General features: G+C 41.4%; 3 protein-coding genes and 1 long non-coding RNA gene across 4 annotated transcripts; 3 read left to right on the forward strand and 1 right to left on the reverse strand.

The window, feature by feature from the left end:
* The first annotated feature begins 866 nt into the window (after nucleotides 1-866).
* On the forward strand, nucleotides 867-12,889 carry LOC125262692 (olfactory receptor 5B12-like). Its single transcript, XM_048181509.1, has 6 exons — nucleotides 867-1,549; nucleotides 3,154-3,244; nucleotides 3,415-3,480; nucleotides 6,127-6,268; nucleotides 9,389-9,876; nucleotides 12,734-12,889. The coding sequence occupies exons 1-6, from the start codon at nucleotides 1,143-1,145 to the stop codon at nucleotides 12,887-12,889; spliced, it is 1,350 nt and encodes a 449-aa protein (XP_048037466.1). The 5' UTR covers nucleotides 867-1,142.
* Nucleotides 8,785-9,391, reverse strand: LOC125262774. Its single transcript, XR_007183602.1, has 3 exons — nucleotides 9,175-9,391; nucleotides 9,029-9,091; nucleotides 8,785-8,817 (listed from the first exon to the last, which is right to left on the reverse strand). It is a non-coding gene; the product is annotated as an uncharacterized LOC125262774 (long non-coding RNA).
* Nucleotides 12,890-17,707: 4,818 nt separating the features above from the next.
* On the forward strand, nucleotides 17,708-20,523 carry LOC125262894 (olfactory receptor 10A2-like). The gene is made up of 2 exons (XM_048181737.1): nucleotides 17,708-17,735; nucleotides 17,870-20,523. Exon 2 carries the CDS (start codon nucleotides 17,940-17,942, stop codon nucleotides 18,915-18,917), a length of 978 nt encoding a protein of 325 aa, XP_048037694.1. The 5' UTR covers nucleotides 17,708-17,735; nucleotides 17,870-17,939; the 3' UTR covers nucleotides 18,918-20,523.
* A 3,836-nt stretch (nucleotides 20,524-24,359) lies between these two features.
* On the forward strand, nucleotides 24,360-26,165 carry LOC125262895 (olfactory receptor 10A2-like). Its single transcript, XM_048181738.1, has 2 exons — nucleotides 24,360-24,532; nucleotides 24,680-26,165. Exons 1-2 carry the CDS (start codon nucleotides 24,501-24,503, stop codon nucleotides 25,725-25,727), a joined length of 1,080 nt encoding a protein of 359 aa, XP_048037695.1. The 5' UTR covers nucleotides 24,360-24,500; the 3' UTR covers nucleotides 25,728-26,165.
* The last annotated feature ends 1,504 nt before the right edge of the window (nucleotides 26,166-27,669 follow it).

The raw sequence follows: 27,669 nt of genomic DNA on the forward strand, positions 1-27,669 counted from the left end.
GCAGTGTATACATGATGTTTTATAGGCATTCAGTGGGCAGTCCTTAAAGGTGTTGCCCTTACACACAGCTTTAGAAGTGACCACTAAAACAAAAGTCAGCAGATCTTAAACAGATTCTTAAATTTGTAATCCCACACATTTTAAGATAATTTCATGTCTGACCAATGGCAGACTGGAAACATTCACTAATCTGGAGAGGCTGTTACCCCTCGAAACACCTCAAATTAAGACATTTTGTCAATCCAATAGCCTCTGGCCAGCTCAAATCCTTTGTACAGGGTAAGCATTGATTAAAATGAATTCTGATTAGCTTGTGCTATCAAAGCTAATTATACGGTTTTCTTTATGCAATTAAAAATAGATTATGAAGATAAAAAAAACATAAAAAACTGTGAAAATTGTTTATTTTACTCTCCAAATTGAGGCAGATGTCTACTCTGATGTGTTTTACTGTGGCAGCAATGTTTAGTTATGCACAATAAGATTCTTAAATGAAACTCAAAAATAACAGCAATCACTTGATATCTTTAAATGTAATTATTGAAAGAAAGAAAGAAAGAAAGAAAGAAAGATTATGTAAATATTTATTTATTTAAAAAATGCTTCAAAGATTTTTACAGTTTTTCCTTCCTTTTTCATTTTTGATATACAATTTTCACACTTTTTTTCCATAATTCAATCTTTGCATTATGTTATAAAAATGAACACAAAAACAGACTAATTAGTGACTCTTAAGGCAATTAGTTATACCATCAATAATCTCTCATTAGTGAAGCAAAAAACACTAATGAATGTCTTTTCTCTCAAGACTATTACATACCAGAGGTTCTTTAATGACACCTCTGGAGGACAAATTGGACAATATATTGCCCAAAAAAGATGATCAAGTTAACATTCAGGATTTGCATGATCCACAAACCACCACAACATTGTTACATGTATGCATATGAAAGACGGTCATTGTAACATGTTATTTTTATTTTTTCATTCTTGCTGCTGAATTTGATGCTTAAGCCATCAAATAACATAGGTGAATTGTAAAACACAGGCTGTTTGTGACTGTTTCTCACAGATATCTGGTTTCCCATCCACTGGAAGCAAAACACACTGCAAGGAAGCTGGGTCGAAAAAGAAAGACGGCCATGCAGAATGCCAGGAATTCTGCCCCCAACAACTCCATCATTCAGCCTGCAGGATTTTACATTGTTGCCTTGAGTTCAATGCCTTACAATAATATCTATGTCATGTTCCTCACTGTGCTTTATGTGATCACAGTCATATGCAATGTCTTTCTGATCACTATCATTTTCTATGACCACCGACTGCATGTCCCAAAGTTCATGGCTGTTGGTAATCTGGCTTTGGTTGATCTTGTTCTCAGCACTTCTCTTGTGCCTGGCATGATAAAGACTTACCTTGTTCTAGACAATTTTGTGCCATTCAGACTGTGCCTTGTGCAAATGTACATTTACTATGCTTTTTTATTCCTTGAGTCATTTTCCATACGTGTTCTTTCCTATGACAGATTTGTTGCGATCTGCTTACCTTTGTAACCGGGTGGAAGAAAAGAGACACACACCGGAAGCAAAATTATGCTTTTCAAAATTTGGGGTTTGTTTAATCTGACTGCTGTTCAAATAATGACAGCGGTCGATGGGAGCAAGACTTGAATAGGCAAGCTTACAAAAGGAGATTTTGAATAATTAAAGATTTCACTTATTATCATACAAAAAGGAAAAACTCTTATCCACAATTTAAGCAATCAAATTCTGAGAAATGACGATCAATTGTTGCAAAGATAAGTTTACGACAATAATAAGTGTCACATCAAATCGACTAGATGTAGTTCAGAGGAGGACATGCAACCACTGAGATACAGTAAGATGCAAGGTGAAAGACTAACAAAAAAAACACACCAGAGTCCACCGGAAATAACCAAATTACTTGAAAAAAACTTAAATGGTAATATAGACTGGAATACGGCAGTGGCTGAGGTACAGAAGAAAAATAAGAGCACATTAGTAAAGCCACATTCCCTTTGTTTCACATATTAACCATGAACCATAAGAAAAATAAATCAGAATCAATCATAAAATAGCTCTTAACACATCTATAACAGATATATATATTATATATATATACATGCATAATCAAATAAACATTGCTTTGAAATACTTATCAAATTGTGAAATTTACATACCCAATAATCCTTTACTATTTGCCACGAGGTTCACTCGTCAGACACGCGATCCAAAAGCATTGACTGAAATATAAACATCAAATACTCTTTTGAACTCCATTTCAACGCATATTTGTACAATATTAAACATATTGGAGTAATATTTACCCGAAAAGATGATGAAACTACATTAGATTAGATGAAATGCATGCACTACCACATGGAGCTCTCATGTACAGTGAGAATGGCTTCTCTGGTCGCGCGCACGCATCCAAATCGCGCAAACAGTATCGCGAGAAGAGAGAGAGAGAGAGAGAGAGAGAAGATTTCTTAAAGGGGCCATTACATTTTTTAACAAAATAGAAACATTGTATATTTAGACCACTTGGCCACACTCTCCCCTGCTAAGAAGTCATTGTCCTCAATGACATCAATACATATTCTTAACTTCTTTCACAGCCTCTCTGAAGAATACACTACCAAGACTTGTCAAAACCTGGGAGAAAACTTCAGGACTGAGAGAGACAGAATTACAGGCCGATCTTGGCTCATTAAATGGGTTTGAATGCATACCAGCATTGGGCCGACTGGTTCTTCTGGGAGCGGGAACAGGCCTCCTTGAGTCAGGTTTGGTTACTGAAGGAACAGGGTCAGGTTCATGTTCCACTGATGGTTCTGATTCCACTGGCGGTTCCTACATTATCCAGTACGGAAACAGGTCCAACATCTAAAGCTTCGTCAGCTGAAGCCAGAGACTCCAACATGAACATTCCTTGTCTCTTCAAGATGAGGTAATGTAACCTCTTCCAACACCACAAACTCTGTGTCAGTATTTCCAACTTCCACAGGCTCAACCAGATCTGTAGATGGTGATGATGACAAACTACTCCCTGTTACCACTGGTTCCACAACAGGATTCACACAAGGGCGTAAGTCAACTCTGTGGACTCTCTTACTGGGACCACCCTCCACAGGTTCAACCGTATACGTGGTGCCCTGTACCTGTATGACCCGATACACAGTAGGAGCCCAAGCATCCTGTATCTTGTTTCTACCAGCAGGTCGGTGACGTAAATACACCGTCTGACCAACACCAACAGTAGGACAGTAGACTTTGTCATTTAATGGAGCAAGTCTCTCAGCAGCCTTGCGCTCTGCATATTCTCTCGTTTTTTCATGAGCTTCTTTGAGGCGATTCTGGTGAATTACTAACCAATCCTGTTTTCTATCCACAGCTTGTTCCTGGCCTAGAAGAGCATCGACAGGAAGACGTGGTTCTACGCCGAACAGCAAGAAATAGGGTGAGTAGCCTGTTGTTGCATGTGGTGTTACATTGTATGCATAGATTAACTCAGGAAGGTGTTCTGGCCATCGCCTTTTCTTCTCAGGAGGTAGTGTTCTTAACAACTCGTGGAGCGTCCTGTTAAATCGCTCACACTGAGCATTACCTTGCGGACGGTAGGGAGTTGTGCGTGTTTTCCTTACTCCATACAGTCGACACAACTCAGCGATCACCTCGCTTTCGAAGTTCCTCCCCTGATCCGAATGTAACCTCTCTGGCACTCCATACTTCATGAACCACTCTTTCAGTAAAATCTTGGCTGTGGTTTCAGCTCGCTGGTCTCTGGTTGGGAATGCCTGTGTAAATTTAGTAAACACATCGGTTACGATCAACACATTCTCACGACCATCTGAGGCAGGTTCGAGCACTGTATAATCCACTGCCACTACTTCCAAAGGCCTTGAAGCTAAGAACGGCTTCATAGGAGGACGGATTCTCGGCTGCGGCATTTTGGTTAGAATACACCGTTGACACTTTTTGACCCACCTTTCGACATCTTCATACATGCCAACCCAGAAGCACCTTTGCCTTAACAGGTTGAGGGTACGTTCAATTCCCTGATGTCCCATCTTATCATGAACACTTTCAAGGACTTGATCTTTTAAACAGGCTGGCAAGAGCAACTGCTGGCACTCACCAAGATGAAGATCATCCACCACACGATAGAGCAATCCATCTGATTCTCTAATATATTTCCACTGCTTTAACAGTGACAATACAGGTTTAGGTAGGCTGTGTCGTTCCTGACTGGTGGGCTTTCGCTTCTGATCCCAAAACTCTCTAAAAGAGCAGAGAATCAAATCCTTCAGCTGGAAATCCTTTAACTGAGATTTGGTATAGCCTGGAAGAGTACATGTACCTCCCTGAGTGTCAGTCCCTTCCACCCTGGCTCCACACCCCAAAGCACGGATCTGGCTCACTTTACAGCACTGATCACCCGCTGTCAGCAATTCCACATCTAAGGGTGTACCCTTGTTGATCACATTACAAATGGCAACACAATCATCATATTCCATGTCCTCAGAACTAGCAGGCTCCCCCTGCTAATGGCTGCCTAGAGAGGGCGTCAGCAGCAGCATTGTGCCGTCCAGGTTGGTACTTAACCTCAAACTCGAAAACTGCTAATTGGGCCATCCATCTTTGCTCGATAGCACCCAATTTCACTGTTTGCAGGTGACATAAAGGATTGTTGTCTGTGACGACCACAAATTTTGAGCCTAACAAATACCCCCGGAATTTTTCGGAAACAGCCCATTTGAGAGCTAGTAATTCGAGTTTCATACTACTATAGTTCCGATCATTCTTCTCTGCATTACGTAGTCTTCTACTAGCGTAGGCGATCACTCTCTTACAGTCACCTTGTTGTTGGTAGAGGACTGCACCTAGACCTTCATTACTAGCATCAGTCTCCACTATAAATGGAAGAGAAAAGTCTGCGTAGCCTAATATAGGAGCAGATGTAAGCTTATCCTTTAACAACTCAAAGGCTGCCTGACACTCGGCTGACCACAGTGAACAAAACTCAGACTTTCTCACAATTCCGTGTTGTTTCAGACACAAGTTCACCAAATCATGAAGAGGGCCAGCGATTTTGGAAAAACCTTCTATAAATTTTCTGTAATAACTACAAAAACCTAGGAATGATCTTAAGTCCTTTACTGTGCCAGGTGTTTTCCAATTTCTCACCGCCTCAACTTTCCCAGGGTCAGTACCAATGCCTTGAGCTGAAATTTGATGACCCAAGAACTTTACCTCTTCCTGGAGAAAATGGCATTTTTCAAGCTTCACCTTGAGCCCCATTTCCTTCAATCTACTGAAAACGACCTCTAGTCTCTGGAGATGTTCATGGAAAGTAGATGAATATACAAGAATATCATCCAGATAAACCAGCATAATCTGGAAGATCAAATCTCCCATAGTAGATTGCATAAGACGCTGGAATGTAGAAGGCCCATTACAAACTCCGAAAGGCATACGAGAGTATTCAAATATTCCAAACGGGGTAGTAAATGCGGTCTTCGGCTGGTCTTGCTCACGCACAGCCACCTGATGATACCCGCTAGCCAAATCAATAGTTGAGAAGAACTTTGCACCTTGTAATGCATCAAAACTCTCATCAATGCGGGGCAAAGGGAAGGCATCTCGTTTTGTCTTGGAGTTCAATTTTCTGTAGTCGACACATAGTCTAAGACTACCATCCGCCTTCCGTACAAGTACTATGGGCGATGCATAAGCACTATTACTAGGTTTGATAATCCCCTTCTTAAGAAGCTTGGTGATATGTTCCCTGGCTTCACCATACTGGGTTGGTGGAATGCGCCGATAGGGCTGAGAAACTGGAACGTCATCTACCAGATTGATCTCGTGCTGTACTTTATCAGAAAACCCCAGTTCTTCATCGTCCAGCGCAAATGCATCCACATACCTCAATAGCAAAGCTTTAAGCTCAGCCTGTTGCTCAGCAGTACCACCTAACCGTAGCTTGTTAAGAAAGTCGGTTATGGTATTCGCCAATACCAGTCTCTCTTCTGTGTTTACAGTTATCTCTTCCACTCCAGCTGCGATTCTTTGGAACTTAACTTCACAACCCTCCGTTGGACTTAAGGATTCAACAGGACAGAGAGTACCCAGCCGGGTGCGGGGCTGCAACCATACAACCTCTGTGGAGAGATTCACAACATGCACTGGAAACAAGGGTTTTACAGTGGACACAAGGGATGGTACCACGATCAAGCCGCCAGGTAAAGGTAAGTTTCCAGGCTCCAACAACAGTTTTGAACCCTCAGGTAATGAACTTTTTATCCCCCGGACCATTAAAGTTGCAATAGATGAAGCAGGTATGTACCCCGTCTCTTTTCCAGCTACTCGTGCAACAAAACGTTTCTCACGTGGACTGACACTTTGCATTTGCTGGAAAACCTCTCTCCAGTCAGACTGTAGCTCCCCTCCTAAGGTGGTATCGAACTCAGCATGAACTAACTCTCTGCATCTGCCTATAATATTCATGCCGATGAGAGCTGGAACGGCTGAAGAGCTTTGTGCATCTCGGACTACTAGAAAACCACACTCTGGCAGAGTGATACCCATGGTTTCAACTGTAAGCTCAAGATAACCAAGATACGGGATGTCTAATCCATTAGCAGCGGTAATTTTGAGCCAACCGGATGTGGAAAGCATGTTGTCTACTTCACCTGCTAAGTGCTCTTTAAAGAAATGTTCTGTAATTGTACTCACTTGACTTCCTGTGTCAAGTAAACACGAAACACTCACTCCCCCGATTTTCAAGTCAACTACAGGACATCTCCCCACAGCATGTTGGAGTAGTCGATCATGATCTGAGTCCTTGGGAGTCGAGCCAACAGATTGCCCTCGCATCGCTTGGCTCACAGCGACCGAGGGTGTGCATTTCCCTGTGGCATGGCTGATGATGCATCCTCATTTACTGCTTGTTTGTTTCTTCTCACACAGTTTTTGGCTATGTGCCCCACCCCATTACACTTAAAACAGATAGGCTGGCCGTCATCAGTAAACCTAGGCTGCACCTTAGATTTACTACGATTCACAGATTCAGGCTTAGTGCAATGTAAAGTCAATTTCTGAACAGCTTGAGTCAACTCCCCTATGGCTTTGCCTTGTTCCGCCACTAATTTTAGAACTTCATCAAGCGTAACAGAGCTCTTCGCTGGCATCACCACAGACGCACACTGGACTTCTGTAGCTTCGGAGCTTACTTTACGGTTAAGGGCTACTTTACCAGCACGCAGCTTGGGATCTTCAAGAGACCACATTAAAGCTTCATCTCTTACTTCAATCAAAGTCGACTGTGGCTTGTCCCTCACCAATTTACGAAGTTCCCTTCGAAGCGCTGCATCTCTTGTTCCCTCAATGAACTGGTCTCGTAAAGCGACATTCGCATTTGCAACAGCATCGGGTGACTGCTTCAAGAGAGAGTTCAATATTTGTGACAAGGCATGAGAGTATGCACGCAGGTCTTCACCTTCTAACTGTTTGCGAGTATAGAAAGTCTGCAGTAACTGGGCAAGACTACGCTTTTCCCTAAAGGCCTCCCTAAGGTAGAAAAATATGTCTTCCGCACACTGGGGTTGATCCCCCCGCCTTAATCTAACCTCTTCCAAAGCGGCACCTTTCAATAGGGAAAGAACAAAGTCAGTTTGGTCTTCGGAAGTCTGGTTTCTTACAAGCAATACCCTTTCCACTTCTTCAATGAATTCATCCACATTTCTACCATCTTTGCTAAAATCACCACTGAAAGACTGAATGTGGCGTTCCCTTGGTACATATATGTAAGACCTAGTTGGCTCTCCACTTAGGTTGGCAATAGCTGCCATAGCTTCAGCATGTTTTCTGCTAAGCTCTTGGATTTGTCTCTGCACATCGTCCATATCATGACTTAAACCCTGTTCACTAGCAGCACCCTGTACTGGATCTTCATCATCAGACTGTGACATGTTGAATTAAATTTCAATGTCCTTTTGGCAGCACAAAGTCTGTTTAATGTCTCTTTTCTTTAGTTCAAAGGATATGTGATAAAGAATGTCTGTGTAACACTGCTTCCTCTTCTTGCAGAACACACAAAACAGTCATAGAAGATTACAGCACACTCCTGAGCTTCAGCCACAGATGGCGATGTCCCCTCCTCGTCCAGCGATCCAGTCCCTTGGCCACGAACCCTCAGCCGACGTCGTCACACTGGACACTTAAAGCACGGTTGACCGCCTCCACTCCGGGTCCCTGCAGCTCACGTACCCACCACTACCGTATTCCAGAAAAAAACGCACTAAACACCTAAGAGCTCCCAACTGTCAGATACCCCACTCCTGGTACCAAAAATGTAACCGGGTGGAAGAAAAGAGACACACACCGGAAGCAAAATTATGCTTTTCAAAACTTGGGGTTTGTTTAATCTGACTGCTGTTCAAATAATGACAGCGGTCGATGGGAGCAAGACTTGAATAGGCAAGCTTACAAAAGGAGATTTTGAATAATTAAAAGATTTCACTTATTATCATACAAAAAGGAAAAACTCTTATCCACAATTTAAGCAATCAAATTCTGAGAAATGACGATCAATTGTTGCAAAGATAAGTTTACGACAATAATAAGTGTCACATCAAATCGACTAGATGTAGTTCAGAGGAGGACATGCAACCACTGAGATACAGTAAGATGCAAGGTGAAAGACTAACAAAAAAAAACACACCAGAGTCCACCGGAAATAACCAAATTACTTGAAAAAAAACTTAAAATGGTAATATAGACTGGAATACGGCAGTGGCTGAGGTACAGAAGAAAAATAAGAGCACATTAGTAAAGCCACATTCCCTTTGTTTCACATATTAACCATGAACCATAAGAAAAATAAATCAGAATCAATCATAAAATAGCTCTTAACACATCTATAACAGATATATATATTATATATATACACATGCATAATCAAATAAACATTGCTTTGAAATACTTATCAAATTGTGAAATTTACATACCCAATAATCCTTTACTATTTGCCACGAGGTTCACTCGTCAGACACGCGATCCAAAAGCATTGACTGAAATATAAACATCAAATACTCTTTCGAACTCCATTTCAACGCATATTTGTACATATTAAACATATTGGAGTAATATTTACCCGAAAAGATGATGAAACTACATTAGATTAGACGAAATGCATGCACTACCACATGGAGCTCTCATGTACAGTGAGAATGGCTTCTCTGGTCGCGCGCACGCATCCAAATCGCGCAAACAGTATCGCGAGAAGAGAGAGAGAGAGAGAGAGAGAGAGAAGATTTCTTAAAGGGGCCATTACATTTTTTAACAAAATAGAAACATTGTATATTTAGACCACTTGGCCACACCTTTAAGACAGGAGTCTATAAACACAAACACCAGAATGGCTTACATAATTGTTGCAATTTGGATCTTTGGTTTTACTACTGTACTCTATGGCACTTCATCCATCCTGACCCTCTCGTTTTGTGGCTCTCTTATGGTCAAAAGCTATTTTTGCGATTATACTCCTGTTTTAAGACTTGCTTGCAGCGATACGACGCACCCGTGGAATTTTGCCACTGCTTTAACTATACTCTTCATGGTTGTACCTTTGATTTTTATTTTCTTGACCTATATGGGTATATTGATTGCTGTATTCAGAATGAAGAATAATCAGAGCCGTTATAAGGCGCTGGCCACATGCACCGAACATCTCACATTAGTGGCCATATTCTACATTCCAATTTTTATTATCTTCAATCTTACATTTTTTGAATTTAGTTGGAACTACAATGTAGGTCTGGTGTGCTTGTCTTTGTCGTCCCTCATCCCACCCTGCGTGAATCATGGTCTCACGGGCTCTGGAGTGGACTCACTGGCTGAGGCGGGCTCTGGAGTGGACTCACTGGCTGAGGCGGGCTCTGGAGTGGACTCACTGGCTGAGGCGGGCTCTGGAGTGGACTCACTGGCTGAGGCGGGCTCTGGAGTGGACTCACTGACTGGAGCGGGCTCTGGAGTGGAATCACTGACTGGAGCGGGCTCTGGAGTGGAATCACTGACTGGAGTAAACTCACTGACTGGAGCGGGCTCTGGAGTAGACTCACTGACTGGAGCAGGCTCTGGAGTGGACTCACTGGCTGGAGCGGGCTCTGGAGTGGACCCACTGGCTGGAGCGGGCTCTGGAGTGGAATCACTGACTAGAGCGAACTCTGGAGTGGACTCACTGGCTGGAGCGGGCTCTGGAGTGGACTCACTGGCTGGAGCGGGCTCTGGAGTGGACTCACTGGCTGGAATAAACTCACTGACTGGAGCGGGCTCTGGAGTGGACTCACTGACTAAAGCGGGCTCTGAAGTGGACTCACTAACTAGAAACTAAATACATCTTCTTCCTAATAATCAATGTCTTTGTCTTTAATTTTTTTTCTTCTTTCTCTTCTTTTTTCATTTACGATTTAAGAGTATTATGAAGTCGTTTTGAGTTTGGGGAGATCAATTAGCTCACTCTGAGGACAAACATGTTTGCTAACATCACTGCTAGGGTCATTACCTCTTACTGTCACGGAATGCACAGACACGAGATGATAAGATCCCTGTGTAGTTTAATAAGGCAAGTCCAAGGCATAAACAGTCCACAAAAACAGAAACCAGAAACGAAGTGCATGAACAGAAAACAACGAACCACAAACAAAGGCAAAAAACACTGAGACTAAATAGACAGAACTAATGAGCAAACACAAAACACCTGAGTGCAATGACATGAGGATAATAAATCCAGGAGGTGAATTATGGGAAATGAAGTGAAAACTGGTGAGAAGTAGTCCGTGCTGGAGTGCCCTCTGGTGGCCAACCAGGGTGCTCCAACTGGAGATCATGACATAACCCCCTCCCTACGGAGCGGATACCAGATGCTCCACTTAACCGAACAAAACAAAAACTCAGGAGGGAGGTGGATAGGAGGAGGATCAGGGGGAGGGATGGCGGGCCAGATCCAGCGTGCTCCCACTGAAAGCCAGGGTGGTGCTGGAGGAACTGACCAGGCTGGTTCCAGTGGGTCTGGAATCCTGGCTGAGTGCCAGGGTGGCGCTGGAGAAACTGACCAGGCTGGTTCCAGCGGGTCTGGAATCCTGGCTGAATGCCAGGGTGGTGCTGGAGGAACTGACCAGGCTGGTTCCAGCGGGTGAATGAATGCCTGGGCGGCGGCAGGGCAGAAGGCCTGGGTGGCGGCGGCAGGGCAGAAGGCTTGGACGGCGGCGGCGGCAGGGCCGACCAAGGGTGCTCTGTGACCATATCAGGGAGAGCGGACGGCTCGGTGACGGCCTCTGTGGCCGTATCAGGGGGCTCGGGCTGCTCCGGGACGGCAGCGGGCTCGGGCTGCTCCGGGACGGCAGCGGGCTCGGGCTGCTCTAAGTGCATACTCCAGGCACGCAAGACCGCCAAAACATAAAACGTGAAAAGAACCCTCTTGGCCATCACCGGACTGATAGGGAGAGCATGCAGAACTGGAGTGGATTCACTAGCTGGAACAGGCTCTGTAGTGAACTCACTGGCTGGAGTGGACTCACTGGCTGGAGCGGGCTCTGGAGAGAACTCACTGGCTGGAGTAAACTCACTGACTGGAGCGGGCCCTGGAGTGGACTCCCTGGCTGGAGCTGGCTCTGGAGTGGACTCACTGGCTGGAGCTGGCTCTGGAGTGGACTCACTGACTGAGGCGGGCTCTGGAGTGGACTCACTGGCTGAGGCGGGCTCTGGAGTGGACTCACTGGCTGAGGCGGGCTCTGGAGTGGACTCACTGGCTGAGGCGGGCTCTGGAGTGGACTCACTGGCTGAGGCGGGCTCTGGAGTGGACTCACTGGCTGAGGCGGGCTCTGGAGTGGACTCACTGGCTGAGGCGGGCTCTGGAGTGGACTCACTGGCTGAGGCGGGCTCTGGAGTGGACTCACTGGCTGAGGCGGGCTCTGGAGTGGACTCTCTGGCTGAGGCGGGCTCTGGAGTGGACTCACTGGCTGAGGCGGGCTCTGGAGTGGACTCACTGGCTGAGGCGGGCTCTGGAGTGGACTCACTGGCTGGGGCGGGCTCTGGAGTGGACTCACTGGCTGGGGCGGGCTCTGGAGTGGACTCACTGACTTGAGCGGGCTCTGGAGTGGAATCACTGACTGGAGTAAACTCACTGACTGGAGCGGGCTCTGGAGTAGACTCACTGACTGGAGCAGGCTCTGGAGTGGACTCACTGGCTGGAGCGGGCTCTGGAGTGGACTCACTGACTAGAGCGGGCTCTTGAGTGGACTCACTGGCTGGAGCGGGCTCTGTAGTGGGCTCGCTGGCTGGAGCGGACTCTGGAGTGGACTCGCTGGCTGGAGTAAACTCACTGACTGGAGCAGGCTGTGGAATGGACTCACTGGCTGGAGCAGGCTCGGGAGTGGACTCACTGGCTGGAGTGGGCTCTGGAGTGGACTCACTGACTAAAGCTGGATCTGGAGGGAACTCACTGACTGGAGCGGACTCTGGACTGGACTCACTGACTGGAGCGAGCTCTGGAGTGGACTCACTGACTGGAGCGGGCTCTGGAGTGGACTCACTGGCTGGAGCGGGCTCTGGACTTTGAGGTCTGAAGGAAACCTTCCTTCTCCTCCTCCTCTTCCTCCTCCCTTTACCGGGGTGAAGCTGAGGCTCAGTGCCCACCTCCCCTGTGACTTCAGCGACGGATTCATGGTCTGGAGCATGCACACTGCCTGGTTGACTTGGTGAGGCCCATTCTATCCGATGGCGGAGATATGCGGCGAATCTCCAGAAATCCAAGTCCTGTAGCCCTTCCATCTCACACTGAGGTAGAGGATCATCAAGGCAACAATTAAAAGTATCCTTCAGCGCCGCATCGTTGTACCTCAGCCCCACCGCCATCGTCCAAAAGACCTTGGCGAAGCATCCTACCTCTTCTCCCTCCTGGCGTAGAGCCATCACTGCCCCAAGCAGTGCCACATGCTCCCTGCAAGTGGCTGACAGAATAGTCCTCATGCTGCTGGATCTTTATTTGGTGGTTCGTTCTGTCACAGAATGCACAGACGCGAGATGATAAGATCCCTGTGCAGTTTAAAAAGGCAAGTCCAAGGAATAAACAGTCCACAAAAACAGAAACCAGAAACGAAGTGCATGAACAGAAAACAACGAACCACAAACAAAGGCAAAAAACACTGAGACTAAATAGACAGAACTAATGAGCAAACACAAAACACCTGAGTGCAATGACATGAGGATAATAAGTCCAGGAGGTGAATTATGGGAAATGAAGTGAAAACTGGTGAGAAGTAGTCCGTGCTGGAGTGCCCTCTGGTGGCCAACCAGGGTGCTCCAACTGGAGATCATGACACTTACCCTCATGAGATGAGAGCAGCCTGGGGTTAATTAGGGCAGGAATCATTCACACAGATTAGACTTGATTTGTTTCTGTCTCAGAATTGCCGTTATAAGACAAACAAATGAGTCACTTTGCCAATGTTTTTTATTTTATTTTATTTTATTTTATTTTATTTTATTTTTTTATTTAGAGACAGGTTGTTTGGGAGTCATTAGGTTGTTTATGAGTGTCTATTTCTCCCTTTGAGTTGTCATTTCTTTATACAGTATGAGTCACAAATGGAAGTGTTTACAATGAGATTTTCTGACTGCATTTTGTTATAAACAGTGTTGGGGAAAATTATTTTTAAAAGTAATGCATTATAATATTGCGTTACTCCCTAAAAAAGTAACTAATTCCCTTAGTTTCTTTTTATGGTAAGTAATGTGTTATGTTACTTTTTCTCCTGGGCTGGGTTTGCTTGTTTGTTTTTTAATAACAAAGAAAAAAGTTCTATTTTTGGCAAATGTAAAGGTCCTTTTACACAAAAAGATGTAACTTCAGGTCTTGAATTTAAAGTAAAATCATTTATTTGTTGTAATACCTCATTTGTGGTGTATCGATTGGAGTGCCCATGTGGTTGCTTCTATATAGGGATGACTACCAGGAAATTAAAGATTAGATTAGCAGAACATAAAAATGCTATTCGAGTCTGTAATCCTTTATATCCGATGGCTCTTCATTATAAGGAGAAAAATCATGGCAGCCCAAGTACTTTGAAGATAATCGGCATAGAACATGTTCCTAGGTCAATAAGAGGAGATGATAGAGTTAATAAGCTTCTACAAAGAGAGTCTTTCTGGATTTATACGTTAAAAGCAACTAAATTTCCAGGTTTAAATAGGGAATTACCTTTTTTGTAACACAATGTTTGAATGATCTTTGTATTTTAGAAATAAAAATTATAATGTTACTTGATTTGTGACTATTAGTATTGTGATACTTTTTTTTTTTTTTTCTATTTTTTCTTTTTTTTTTTTTTCTCTTTTTCATTTCAGTTATGGTGTATACAGTGTTTGGTATAAAATGATGTGTAATCTTTAAATTCTTTCACTCCTGTTTCCCTGAAGTAGCATAACCAGATTGTTATTAGACTAATTAACTGCTGCTCAAGATGAACTTTCAATGTGTTTGCTGTTCACACCCTGACGAAGGCAATAGCCGCAACGCGTAGGTGTGCAGCTTGTGTATATCACCTGTTTTTAAGTAACAGCCAAGATGAAATAAAGGCTTTTTAACATTACTTTTCGCTTGATTCGAGTGCCTTGGATTACCTATTATTACAAGTGAAATGAATAAGCTTCAGGTTGAAGGAAATGCACATCTGTACAGTAAAGGGCACAGCTCAAACAAACCTTTCAGCTGTGCTACCATTCTGGATTGCAGAAGAACAAGATGCAGGAGAAAAAAGCTTAACACTATTTCTTCAGCAATAAAAACAAAAAATGTAAACAAATGTGATGTTTAAAATAATTTTTTGCTTATTAGTGTGGTTGAATTGGATAATCAGTAGCAAAGACATTGGTTAAAGTATTAGTTCACCCAAAAGTTGTGGTAAACCAACGGAAGCTCAAGCATGTTTGCTTGACATGCAAGAACCAATTTCATTCTTGTGTTAGGCAGCACGTTTGAGCTTCCGCAAGAGGTTTGTTTTAGCGGGTCAGGCAGGTTTGGTTGAGCTTCTGTTCATGTTCATTGATCAATGTTTATATGTGAATAAAAGCCTAAATTCAATCTGTTCATCATATAAAGCGATTGAATCTCTTCAGAAAATTTGGACTAAACCACTCAATTCAAACGGATTAGTTTTACGATCTCTGAAATTTTTGAAGCAGTCTAAGGAGGGACAGAAAGCTCTCAGATTTCATCAAAAGCATCTTAATTTGTGTTTCAAGCATCTTTCAAGCAGAAGTTACTCTTTATTGAGAAACACACTGTGCGTCGCTGTAGTCATCCAAGTCTAACTAATGCAGTGTATACATGATGTTTTATAGGCATTCAGTGGGTAGTCCTTAAAGGTGTTGCCCTTACACACAGCTTTAGAAGTGACCACTAAAACAAAAGTCAGCAGATCTTAAACAGATTCTTAAATTTGTAATCCCACACATCTTAAGATAATTTCATGTCTGACCAATGGCAGACTGGAAACATTCACTAATCTGGAGAGGCTGTTACCCCTCGAAACACCTCAAATTAAGACATTTTGTCAATCCAATAGCCTCTGGCCAGCTCAAATCCTTTGTACAGGGTAAGCATTGATTAAAATGAATTCTGATTAGCTTGTGCTATCAAAGCTAATTATACGGTTTTCTTTATGCAATTAAAAATAGATTATGAAGATAAAAAACTGTGAAAATTGTTTATTTTACTCTCCAAATTGAGGCAGATGTCTACTCTGATGTGTTTTACACACATATATATATATATATATATATATATATATATATATATATATAAGAGGTCGCGTTAACCGAAAATTTTCCGTCATTGACGGAATTTTTTTATCAATGACGGAAAAATCTGAAGGCCGTCAGTTACGGTGACAGATTACACTCAGGGTGATCTACTGTAAATTGTAACTGTAATTTCCACACCTGTCCAGTTGGTGGCGAGTGCGCTCCAATGTAGCAGCAGAGCACTGGATCCAGAACAAAAATAAAACTGGCAGGAATCTTTTGCTATGCATTTGATACTGATAACGCACAGGCGAGTACCCAGAAGCTACAACTCTCTATCACGCCACATTAAAGAGCGCCAAAACGGTATTTATTGCTTGAATTTCTTAATGAAATGGACAGAATTTGGAATCTGAGACTTTTGTTCCATATCAAAAGCAACACAAAGCGTTAAGCCTATTGCGATTTATTGGATGGGAGGTGCACAATGTACTGTTTAATCATCAACTGAAAACAGCATATAGCCTACCAAGAGATCGACTGTGATTTACGAATCGATATTGGTCTCATGAATGCGCAAAACAGCAAGGAGACATTTTAATTGTTTATTAATAAAGTAATGTTTTCTGAATCAGTGTCGGCTGCAAAGATGAAGTTGATATTGACTCTCATCATCTCCTCATGGATGCGCTAGAGAGAGAATGCACTTCATTCGGTTTAGTCTACATAATCAGAGTAGCCTATTTCTTTTCGTTTTGAATTAATTCGTTTTCGTTAAAGTAGGTATTTAAAGCTTTCTTTGGATATATTTCTCATGTATGTGAGGCAAGCAGCCGCTGAGCTTCGGTTCATTTAGCTGACCCGTTCCAGTTCATCGCGCCCGCGCCTCCATGTCATGATTATATTGTCTGCTATATTTGTTTCTTATTTATTACATCCAGGCAATTGGTTAATGAAACATTGATTAAAATTAAGATACAATTTTTACAAAACGAAATTCACTTTAAAGAAAGGCTTTCTACAAAATAAAACGTAATGAAGTGTTTAAAATCATGTCTGACCGTCTCCATGTCTCCCGATATATTGATCTTATGATGCATCTTACTCATGCTGTTAACTTTTCATAATCAAATAGATGAATTTAAAATATAACATAGGACTATTTAAACATAAATATGAAACTACGTTTTCTTTAATGGCTACCATCGTAGCCTATAGTACAGTACAGAGAAATTTCACGTGTGAATTACCCGTCATTTTTATTTTCATATTTTAATTATAATAACACATTTAATTGCTTTTATTTTTGTTAAAATGCTATAATAACACATTTAATTGCTTTTATTTGTGAACAAAAATAAAAGCAATTAAATGTGTTATTATAATTAAAATATGAAAATTAAAATGACGGGTAGTAATAGATTATGACGGAATTTTTACGACCCTGTCCGTCAAAATGACGGACAATGTTAAAGTCTAACGCAACCTCTGATATATATATATATATATATATATATATATATATATATATATATATATTTAAAAGATGCTTCAGAAAGATTTTTAAAGTTTTTCCTTCCTTTTTCATTTTTGATATACAATTTTCACACTTTTTTTTCCATAATTCAATCTTTGCATTATCCCACATGGGACATTTTATTATTGTTATAAAAATGAACACAAAAACAGACTAATTAGTGACTCTTAAGGCAATTAGTTATACCATCAATAATCTCTCATTAATGAAGCAAAAACCACTAATGAATGTCCTTTCTCTCAAGACTATTACATACCAGAGGTTCTTTAATGACACCTCTGGAGGACAAATTGGACAATATATTGCCCAAAAAAGATGATCAAGTTAACATTCAGGATTTGCATGATCCACAAACCACCACAACATTGTTACATGTATGCATATGAAAGACGGTCATTGTAACATGTTTTGTTTATTTTTTCATTCTTGCTGCTGGATTTGATGCTTAAGCCATCAAATAACACAGGTGAATTGTAAAACACAGGCTGTTTGTGACTGTTTCTCATAGATATCTGGTTTCCCATCCACTGGAAGCAAAACACACTGCAAGGAAGCTGGGTCGTAAAAGAAAGACGGCCATGCAGAATGCCAGGAATTCTGCCCCCAACAACTCCATCAGTCAGCCTGAAGGATTTTACATTGTTGCCTTGAGTTCAATGCTTTACAATAATATCTATGTCATGTTCCTCACTGTGCTTTATGTGATCACAGTCATATGCAATGTCTTTCTGATCACTATCATTTTCTATGACCACCGACTGCATGTCCCAAAGTTCATGGCTGTTGGTAATCTGGCTTTGGTTGATCTTGTTCTCAGCACTTCTCTTGTGCCTGGCATGATAAAGACTTACATTGTTCTTGACAATTTTGTGCCATTCAAACTGTGCCTTGTGCAAATGTACATTTACTATGCTTTTTTATTCCTTGAGTCATTTTCCATATGTGTTCTTTCCTATGACAGATTTGTTGCGATCTGCTTACCTTTAAGACAGGAGTCTATAAACACAAACACCAGAATGGTTTACATAATTGTTGCAATTTGGATCTTTGGTCTTACTACAGTACTCTACGGCACTTCATCCATCCTGACCCTCTCGTTTTGTGGCTCTCTTAAGCTCAACAGCTATTTTTGCGATTATACTCCTGTTTTAAGACTTGCTTGCAGCGATACGACGCACCAGTGGAATTTTGCCACTGCTTTAACTATACTCTTCATGTTTGTACCTTTGATTTTTATTTTCTTTACTTACATGGGTATATTGATCGCTGTATTTAGAATGAAGAATAATCAGAGCCGTTATAAGGCACTGGCCACGTGCACCGAACACCTCATGTTAGTGGCCATATTCTTCATTCCAATTTTTATTATCTTCAATCTTGGATTTTCTGGAATTATTATAAACCCAAATGTAAGAACGGTGTGTTTGTCTTTGTCGTCCCTCATCACACCCTGTGTGAATCCCATCATTTACTCATTGAAAACTAAAGAGGTTAGAAGCAGGATTTATTCTTTGTTAACCCACAGACAGACAGTTCATCCTTTAAAAAATACATAATAATGTTTTAAACATAATTGTGATTCAAGTGAGATTATTCGTGTTATTGATGTTATTTTGGAGACTTTCTGTGATGCTTCATGTATTGTTTATTTTAATGCATTGCTTTTCAAATTTAAATCTCCAATTCTACTTTGATCTACAGGTAATTTGAAAAAAGAATTTTCTTGATTAAATTGTAACATTGATTTAATATTCATAGAGAGCATATCTCCATGTTTTCTCTCATTGTAAAGATTGCTGTATGCAGCCAGTTTTTGTTTGCTACTTTAAATAATGCAAATTCTTGAAGTTCTTAAATAATTTAAGAATGGGCAGAAATAATATATAGTAAGTATGATAACAATGGTTTATATTCACAAAATGTTAACATGTGTGAAAAAGCTGCCAATAATGTGAGTGCAGTGTTCATCTGATTAAAACTGTGGCTTTTGATTGTCCATGTTACTCAATTCCTCATCAACCTTATTCTGTATTTTAATGTCACACACATAAAACTTTCTTAAAGTTTCTAACATAAAGTATTTCTTTTTAATAACTGCACTGTTTAAAACTGTCTTTACTCTGTATCTTACAGTAGATATGTCTCTGATGAAAATCAAAAGCTGCTTGGTCTCCAAAGCTGGGGCCAGGTTTACCTACTCCACCAAGGTCTAAACTGCTGGCTATCTAAACAGCATTTGTTCAGAAAGGTCATGCTAGCTGAGACAAAAATAAATCATATGCATGTAATATGTAGACATACTATGACTTGATTTACTAAATGTGTCTGATATAACATTGCCATCTTGTGGATAGAAATTGTAATTACACATACTGTCATTTTACCCTGCTGTCATTTATCCCCTCTAAAACCAGCTATGACCAGGCTGGGAGACCAACTAAAACCAGTCTGACCAGCTTAGGCTGGTTTTAGTTGGATTTTTCAGCAGGCTACTTACGTCGATGAATGTACTCTTTTAAAATGGACCTTTAAAATAACATGTTTCCTGTTCGTGAAATGAAATGTGCCCGGCTAGACAAGTTCAGAGAGAGCAGTTGCTCTGGACAAGTTATAAAAACCTTCTTGAAGTAAATTCTTAATATCTTTACAAACGGCAAAGGCAACTTCAGAATAAACATGAAACGCACAGATTAGCTCTCAATATCGCTTATAGCTCAGACTCTGGATGAGATCAGTGAATCAGGCCACTAAATGATGGCTGAATCAACATCAATAAATAACTAACTTCATCTGACCAAAATGTGGATATCAGTTGACAAAGCAATAATTTAATCAGCAATCATGAGGCAAAAGATAAAAAACAAAAGAGATATTTGAAGGCTTTGACAGATATTGAAGGCTGTTGTCAGTTGGCTGTCTTCCTGGAGCTTCAGTCAAATCAAAATCCAGGTGGCAGAAGATGATACACTTGAGTCATTTAAAGCAAAATGGTGTAGTTAATATTCACATCTGATTTTTATCTTGTCATACTGTACATCACTGCAGCCAACTCTCAATAATTTAAATCTAGAAATAAACTCATCTCTATCTGATGGAAATGATCAGTGTTAATGAACAAATAAATACCAAATCATAGTGTGGCCTAAGTTGACCATTTAAATTTCCTGGTCCTAAACTAAATAAATCTTCTCATTAATAATTAATGGCTTTGTCTCTATTTTTTTCTTCTTCCTCTTCTTTTTTTTTCATTTATGTTTTGAGAGTATTATGATGTCTTTTTGAGTTTGGGAGATCAGTTAGCTCACTCTGAGGACAAACATGTTTACATTGCAGGTTAGGTTAAGAGGTAAGGTCATTACCTCTTACCCTCATGAGATGAGATAATTAGGGCAGAAATCATTCCCACTGAATAGACCTGGTTTGTTTCTATCTCAGAATTGCCTTAATAAGACAAACAAATGAGTCACTTTGTCAATGTTGTCTTTATTTAGAGACAGTTTGGGAGTCATTAGGTTGTTTATGAGTGTGTATTTCTCCCTTTGGGTTGCAATTTCTTTATACAGTATGTGGCAGAGATGGAAGCGTTTACAATGAGATTTTCTGACTGCATTTTGTTCTAAACAGTTTTGGGGAAAGTTGCTTTTAAAAGTAATGCATTATAATATTGCATTACTACCTAAAATAGTAACTAATTCCCTTACTTTTTATGGTAAGTAATGTGTTACGTTACTTTTGCATTACTTTTTCTCCTGGGCTGGGCTTGCTTGTTTGTTTTTTAATAAGAAAGGAAAAAGTTCTATTTTTGGCAAACTGTTCATTAATTTCACCAAATTCGCATACACATTCATCAACTCGCACATAAGTTGTGGTAAACCAATGGAAGCTCAAGCATGTTCACATGACACGCAAGAGCAAGAACTAATGTGGTTCATTCTTGTGCATTGCACAGCACGTTTGAGCTTCTGCTGTTATGTTGGAGTAGTTCAGTTAGCTATTTAACATGAAGATGAGTTCCACACACAGCTAAACAGATAACCACTTCACTCACACACAACACATGCACACACAGAAGACAAAATGTAACCCCATCATAACCCCCCAAAAAATAGGGGTTGATCACATCATCATCTCCTCCCTCCCTCACTAAAAGAACTAAATAAACTGTGCTCACTTCAACTATAGATAGAGAAAAAAAAAAAAAAAAAAAAAACTAAACACCTAAGCATGAAAGTCAGTGATAAAGTCCTTTAGGAATGTAGGATGTGCTCTTGCTTAAATCAGCCAACCCTCAGACACTGTTGATTGTAGTACCTCTTGGCCATCCTGATTCACATAGCAGTGGCTAAAGAGATTGAGGTTTGACTATCCGCAGTCTTCTAGCATGCCTGCGAGAGCTATTGCTCAACAAAAATGTGGCAGGCCCTAACTGACAATCCACCTGGAGGGGTTTGGACCAAAAACAATACCATTTTGTTGCTACAGTGGGTTCTCCGGACCCGAACCCAGTCTAGAACTGTTATCTTACTGGGTTTGGCCTTGTGTCTTCCATCAAAGTTGTCCTTCATTCTCCTCTGGTTTGAAGTTACGGCAGCTTTGGCTGCTGCCCAGGTGCCACCTGCTGCTGCAGCTGACAGTTCTTGTGGTCTGAGTCTGTTCAATGGCAATTCTATCTCTCGGCCAAGCATGAGCAGAGCAGGAGAGGCCTGCGTGGTGGTGTGCTGGGTAGCTCTGTAATGCATCAGCGTTAAGTTGAGTGCTGTTGGGAATGTGTACCCCTGGGCCAGATATGCACGAATGCCGTTCTTAAGGCTCTAATTTAATCTTTCAACCACACCATTTGCCTGGGGATGGTGGAGTGTGGCATGGAAATGCTTAATTCCTTTACAGCAGAGAAAAGTGGTGAAGTCTGCAGAGGTAAACTGCAGTCCATTGTCAGTGGTGATGGCAATGGGCATGCCCCAGCAAACAAACAGACTCTCCAGTATCTGTAATGGTCTGTGTTGTCACTGTCCTGGCTGGTATTACCTCAGGCCATATAGAATGGAGATCATACATGACCACCAGAAAGCGCTGATGGTGGGGGATGCCATGGCCATGAATGTGCTGAAGGTGCTCCCATGGATGAGATAGCCATGGAACAGGCTGCAAAGGTGGTGAAACTGGTTGTCCAGTCTTTCCACTGAGAAAGCGCTGTTCACAGTCTCTGACCAGTCCTTCAATGTCGTGATCAATGCCTGGCCACCAGACCAGGTCCTGGCATCTTTGCTTGCGCTTACAATACCCAAGTGCCCCTCATGCACTATTGATAAGATGTGTACATGCAGGCTGCCTGACACCACTGTACAAAGGCCTCTAAAGACACAAACATCGCCCCAACATGACAGTTAGCTCCCCGGGCACCCATGCTGTCCACCCCTAACGTATATACACTATATTCCCAAAAGTTGAATTCAGGTGTTCCAATCACTCCCATGGCCACAGGTGTATAGAATCAAGCACCCAGGCATGCAGAATGCTTCTACAAACATTTGTGGAAGAATCGGTCACTCTCAGGATCTCAGTGAATTCAAGCATGGTACCGTGATAGGCTGCCACCTGTGCAATAAGTCCATTCATGAAATTTCCTCACTACTAAATATTCCACAGTCAACTGTTTGTGATTAGCTAGATTAACAAGATTAGCTCAAGAACCATGGCCGAGCAGCTGCATCCAAGCCTTACATCACCAAGTGCAATGCAAAGCGTCGGATGCAGTGGTGTAAAGCACGACGCCAATGGACTCTAGAGCAGTGGAGATGTGTTCTCTGGAGTAACGAATCGCGCTTCTCTGTCTGGCAATACGATGGACGAGTCTGGGTTTGGTAGTTGGCTGGAAAAGGTACTTGGCTGACTGCATTGTGCCAAGTGTAAAGTGTTGGTGGAGGGGGGATAATGGTGTGGGGTTGTTTTTCAGGGGTTGGGCTCGGCCCCTTAGTTCCAGTGAAAGGAACTCTTAATGTTTCAGCATACAAAGACATTTTGGACAATTTCATGCTCCCAACCTTGTGGAAACAGTTTGGGGATGGCCCCTTCCTGTTCCACAATGACAAAGCAAGGTCCATAAAGACATGGATGAGCGAGTTTGGTGTGGAAGAACGTGACTGGTCTGCACAGAGTCCTGACCTCAACCCCATAGAACACATTTGGGATGAATTAGAGCAGAGACTGCGAGCCATGTCTTCTCGCCCACATCAGTGCCTGACCTCACAAATGCGCTTCTAGAAAAATGGTCAAAAATTCCCATAAACGCACTCCTAAACCTTGTGGAAAGCCTTCCCTGAAGAGATGAAGATGTTATAGCTGCAAAACGTGGGCCAACTCCATATTATACATTACAGATTAAGAATGGGATGTCATTAAAGTTCATATGCATGTAAAGGCAGGCATCCCAAATCTTTTGGCAATATAGTGTATGTGCGGAGTGTTGTCAGTGTGGGCTCACACTTGGACTCCCTCTGCAGCTGCTAAACTGAATTTTCAGCATCATTACTCCAGTCTTCAGTGTCACATGATCCTTCAGAAATCATTCTAATATGCTGATTTGGTGCTCAAGAAACATTTATTATTATTAATGTAGAATACAGCTGTTTAATATCTTTGTGGAAACCATGATATAGTTTTTTTCAGGATTCTTTGATACAGTAAATGGAAAGACCAAAAGAACACCTTGAACATATTTATTATTTATTAATTCATTTCATAATATAAATTAAATCAAAAAGTTGCTTCAGAAAAAATGTATAGTTTTTCATTTTAAATTTAAAGTTTTTGATATACAATTTTTTTCATAATGCCATCTTTGCATCATCCCACATGAGAAATTTTATTGTTGTCACAAAAATGAACACAAAAACAGACTAATTAGTGACACTTAAGGCAATTAGTTATACCATCAATAATCTCACATTAGTGAAGCAAAAACCACTAATGAATGTCTTTTCTCTCAAGACATACCAGAGGTTCTTTAATGACACCTCTGGAGGACAAATTGGACAATATATTTCCCAAAAAAGATTATCAAGTTAACATTCAGGATTCACAGTAATCCGGGACTGTGAAGCAAAGGCAAAAACTGCAGTGAAGACAACAGTGCGGTCTGCATGATCCACAAACCACCACAACATTATTGCATGTATGTATATGAAAGACAGTCATTGTAACATGTTATGTTTATGTTTTCATTCTTGTTGCTGAATTTGATAAAGGCTTATGCCATCAAATAACACAGATGCTAAAGGTGAATTGTAAAGCACAGGCTGTTTGTGACTGTTTCTCATAGGTATCTGGTTTCTCATCCACTGAAAGCAAAGCACACCACAATCAAGTTGTGCCCTAAAGGAAGGACGGCCATGCAGAATGCCAGCAATCCTGCCCCCAACAACTCCATCAGTCAGCCTGCAGGATTTTACATTGTTGCCTTCAGTTCAATGCCTTACAATAATATCTATGTCATGTTCCTTACTGTGCTTTATGTGATCACAGTCATATGCAATGTCTTTCTGATCACTATCATTTTCTATGACCACCGACTGCATGTCCCAAAGTTCATGGCTGTTGGTAATCTGGCATTGGTTGATCTTGTTCTCAGCACTTCTCTTGTGCCTGGCATGATAAAGACTTACCTTGTTCTTGACAATTTTGTGCCATTCAAACTGTGCCTTGTGCAAATGTACACTTACTATGCTTTTTTACCCCTTGAGTCATTTTCCATATGCATACTCTCTTACGACAGATTCGTTGCGATCTGCTTACCTTTAAGACAGGAGTCTATAAACACAAACACCAGAATGGCTTACATAATAGTTTCAGGTTGGATCTTTGGTCTTACTACAGTACTCTATGGCATTTCATCCATCCCGACCCTCTCATTTTGTGGCTCTCTTAAGGTCAACAGCTATTTTTGTGATTATGCTCCTGTTTTAAGACTTGCTTGCAGCGATACGATGCACCAGTGGAATTTTGCCACTGCTTTAACTATACTCTTCATTGTTGGACCTTTGATTTTTATTTTCTTTACTTACATGGGTATATTGATCGCTGTATTTAGAATGAAGAATAATCAGAGCCGTTATAAGGCACTGGCCACGTGCACCGAACACCTCGTGTTAGTGGCCATATTCTTCATTCCAATTTTTATTATCTTCAATCTTGGATTTTCTGGAATTATTATAAACCCAAATGTAAGAACAGTGTGCTTGTCTTTGTCGTCCCTCATCACACCCTGTGTGAATCCCATCATTTACTCATTGAAAACTAAAGAGGTTAGAAGCAGGATTTATTCTTTGTTAACCCACAGACTGTCTGTTCATCCTTTAAAAAATACATAATAATGTTTTAAACATAATTGTGATTCAAATTAGATTATTCATGTTATTGATGTTATTTTGGAGGCTTTCTGTGATGCTTCATGTATTGTTTATTTTAATGCATTGCTTTTCTGATTTAAATCTCCAATTCTACATTTGATCTACAGGTAACTTGTAAAAATGAATTTTCTTGATTAAATTGTAACATTGATTTAATATTCATAGAGAGCACATCTCCATGTTTTCTCTCATTGTGAAGATTGCTGTATGCAGCCAGTTTTTGTTTGCTACTTTAAATAATGCAAATTCTTGAAGTTCTTAAATAATTTAAGAATGGACAGAAATAATATATAGTTAGTATGATAACAATGTTTTATATTCACAAAATGTTTACATATGTGAAAAAGCTGCCAATAATGTGAGTGCAGTGTTCATCTGATTAAAACTGTGGCTTTTGATTGTCCATGTTACTCAATTCCTCAGCAACCTTATTCTGTATTTTTATGTCACACACATAAAAGTGTAAGACTTGATTTTCCTGCTAGACAAAAACAGAGATCAAGCATCATGCAATAAAGCAATAAAACTCATCTGGAGAAGAAGATCTCAAAGAAATAGCAATTGACAACGCCTTGCCTGATCGTGAAAAGCACTCAACGGCCGAAGTGGTGATATGGGTCCGTAATGAAAGAATAATTGAAAATATGAGATACCCAGAATAATCAAATATCTAAATTAATACATAACAAATAATTAATTTTTAATTGGAAACACAACCTAAGAATAATAATCATTTGAAATTAGAGTCAGATTAAACGAGTGAAATTAAGTGAACTTCACAGAGGCGCTGAAAAGGCATACACACGTTAACCTTCGCCCAGGCTGTCGGATTCCGTTTTTGGGCCAATGCGGGGTTCCTTACAAAACTTTCTTAAAGTTTCTAACATATTTCTACCAGAAAGACTTGGGAGGCAAGATAATGAAACACTGATATTTATTACCAAACAGCAAGCAGAATATACATATAAAGTAAATGATCTTTGGCGTAGGCCCTGTCCGTAGCTCACGTCCTGAGGGTTGCAGACTTTGCATTTCCTGCCTGAAGCTGAAGGCAGGGGCGTAGCCAACCCCCGGGGAGTAAGGACAGGGACCATCCTGGTGGTGGTGGGGAGGATGGAGGTGAAGTTCGCGTCAGCATCTGCGAACTCAGACAAGTGTAAGTACCAATCTTTTATACTCCAAGTGTTAGATAATGATTGGTTAGATCTGAATTAATAGTGACGTAACATTTGAGTCTTCCCGGCAGAACTTGCGCTAGAGTTTCATTTCTACCAGAAAGACTCGGGAGGGAAGATAATGAAACACTGATATTTATTACCAAACAGCAAGCAGAATATATATATAAAGTTAATGATCTTTGGCGTAGGCCCCGTCCGTAGCTCACGTCCTGAGGGTTGCAGACTTTGCATTTCCTGCCTGAAGCTGAAGGCAGGGGCGTAGCCAACCCCCTAAAATGGTGGCGAGACGTGACCGCGAGGACGGAGCCCACTCTCCCCCCAAAAACTGTGAGAGGGAATGTATACCCACCAGAGGAGAATCTTGCAGTTCCTGAAACAGAGAAAAAACAAATTAAAACATAATAAGAGAAGGAGAAAGAACAGGAGGAAAAAAAAAGCAACATAGAGACAAGGCCGCGATCGGCCACACGACCACGATAGGCCACACAGAGACAAGGCCGCGATCGGCCACACGACCGCGATAGGTCACACAGAGACAAGGCCGCGATCGGCCACACGACCGCAATAGGTCACACAGAGACAAGGCCGCGATCGGCCACACGACCGCGATAGGTCACACAGAGACAAGGCCGTGATCGGCCACACGACCGCGATAGGCCACACAGAGACAAGGCCGCGATCGGCCACACGACCGCGATAGGCCACACAGAGACAAGGCCGCGATC

This window comes from Megalobrama amblycephala, linkage group LG2 (assembly GCF_018812025.1).
Source record: "Megalobrama amblycephala isolate DHTTF-2021 linkage group LG2, ASM1881202v1, whole genome shotgun sequence".
Classification (NCBI taxonomy): domain Eukaryota; kingdom Metazoa; phylum Chordata; class Actinopteri; order Cypriniformes; family Xenocyprididae; genus Megalobrama; species Megalobrama amblycephala.

Excerpts from the sequence above, each read along its gene's own strand:
- LOC125262692 (XM_048181509.1), top strand. The coding sequence starts at position 1,143 with ATGCAGAATGCCAGGAATTCTGCCCCCAACAACTCCATCATTCAGCCT. Across the intron at positions 1,550-3,153 it reads GTTGCGATCTGCTTACCTTT|GTTCAACCGTATACGTGGTG; the intron begins GTAACCGGGTGG and ends CACCCTCCACAG. Across the intron at positions 9,877-12,733 it reads CGTCCCTCATCCCACCCTGC|CGACGGATTCATGGTCTGGA; the intron begins GTGAATCATGGT and ends CTGTGACTTCAG.
- LOC125262894 (XM_048181737.1), top strand. The coding sequence starts at position 17,940 with ATGCAGAATGCCAGGAATTCTGCCCCCAACAACTCCATCAGTCAGCCT.
- LOC125262895 (XM_048181738.1), top strand. The coding sequence starts at position 24,501 with ATGATCCACAAACCACCACAACATTATTGCAT. Across the intron at positions 24,533-24,679 it reads CCACCACAACATTATTGCAT|GTATCTGGTTTCTCATCCAC; the intron begins GTATGTATATGA and ends TGTTTCTCATAG.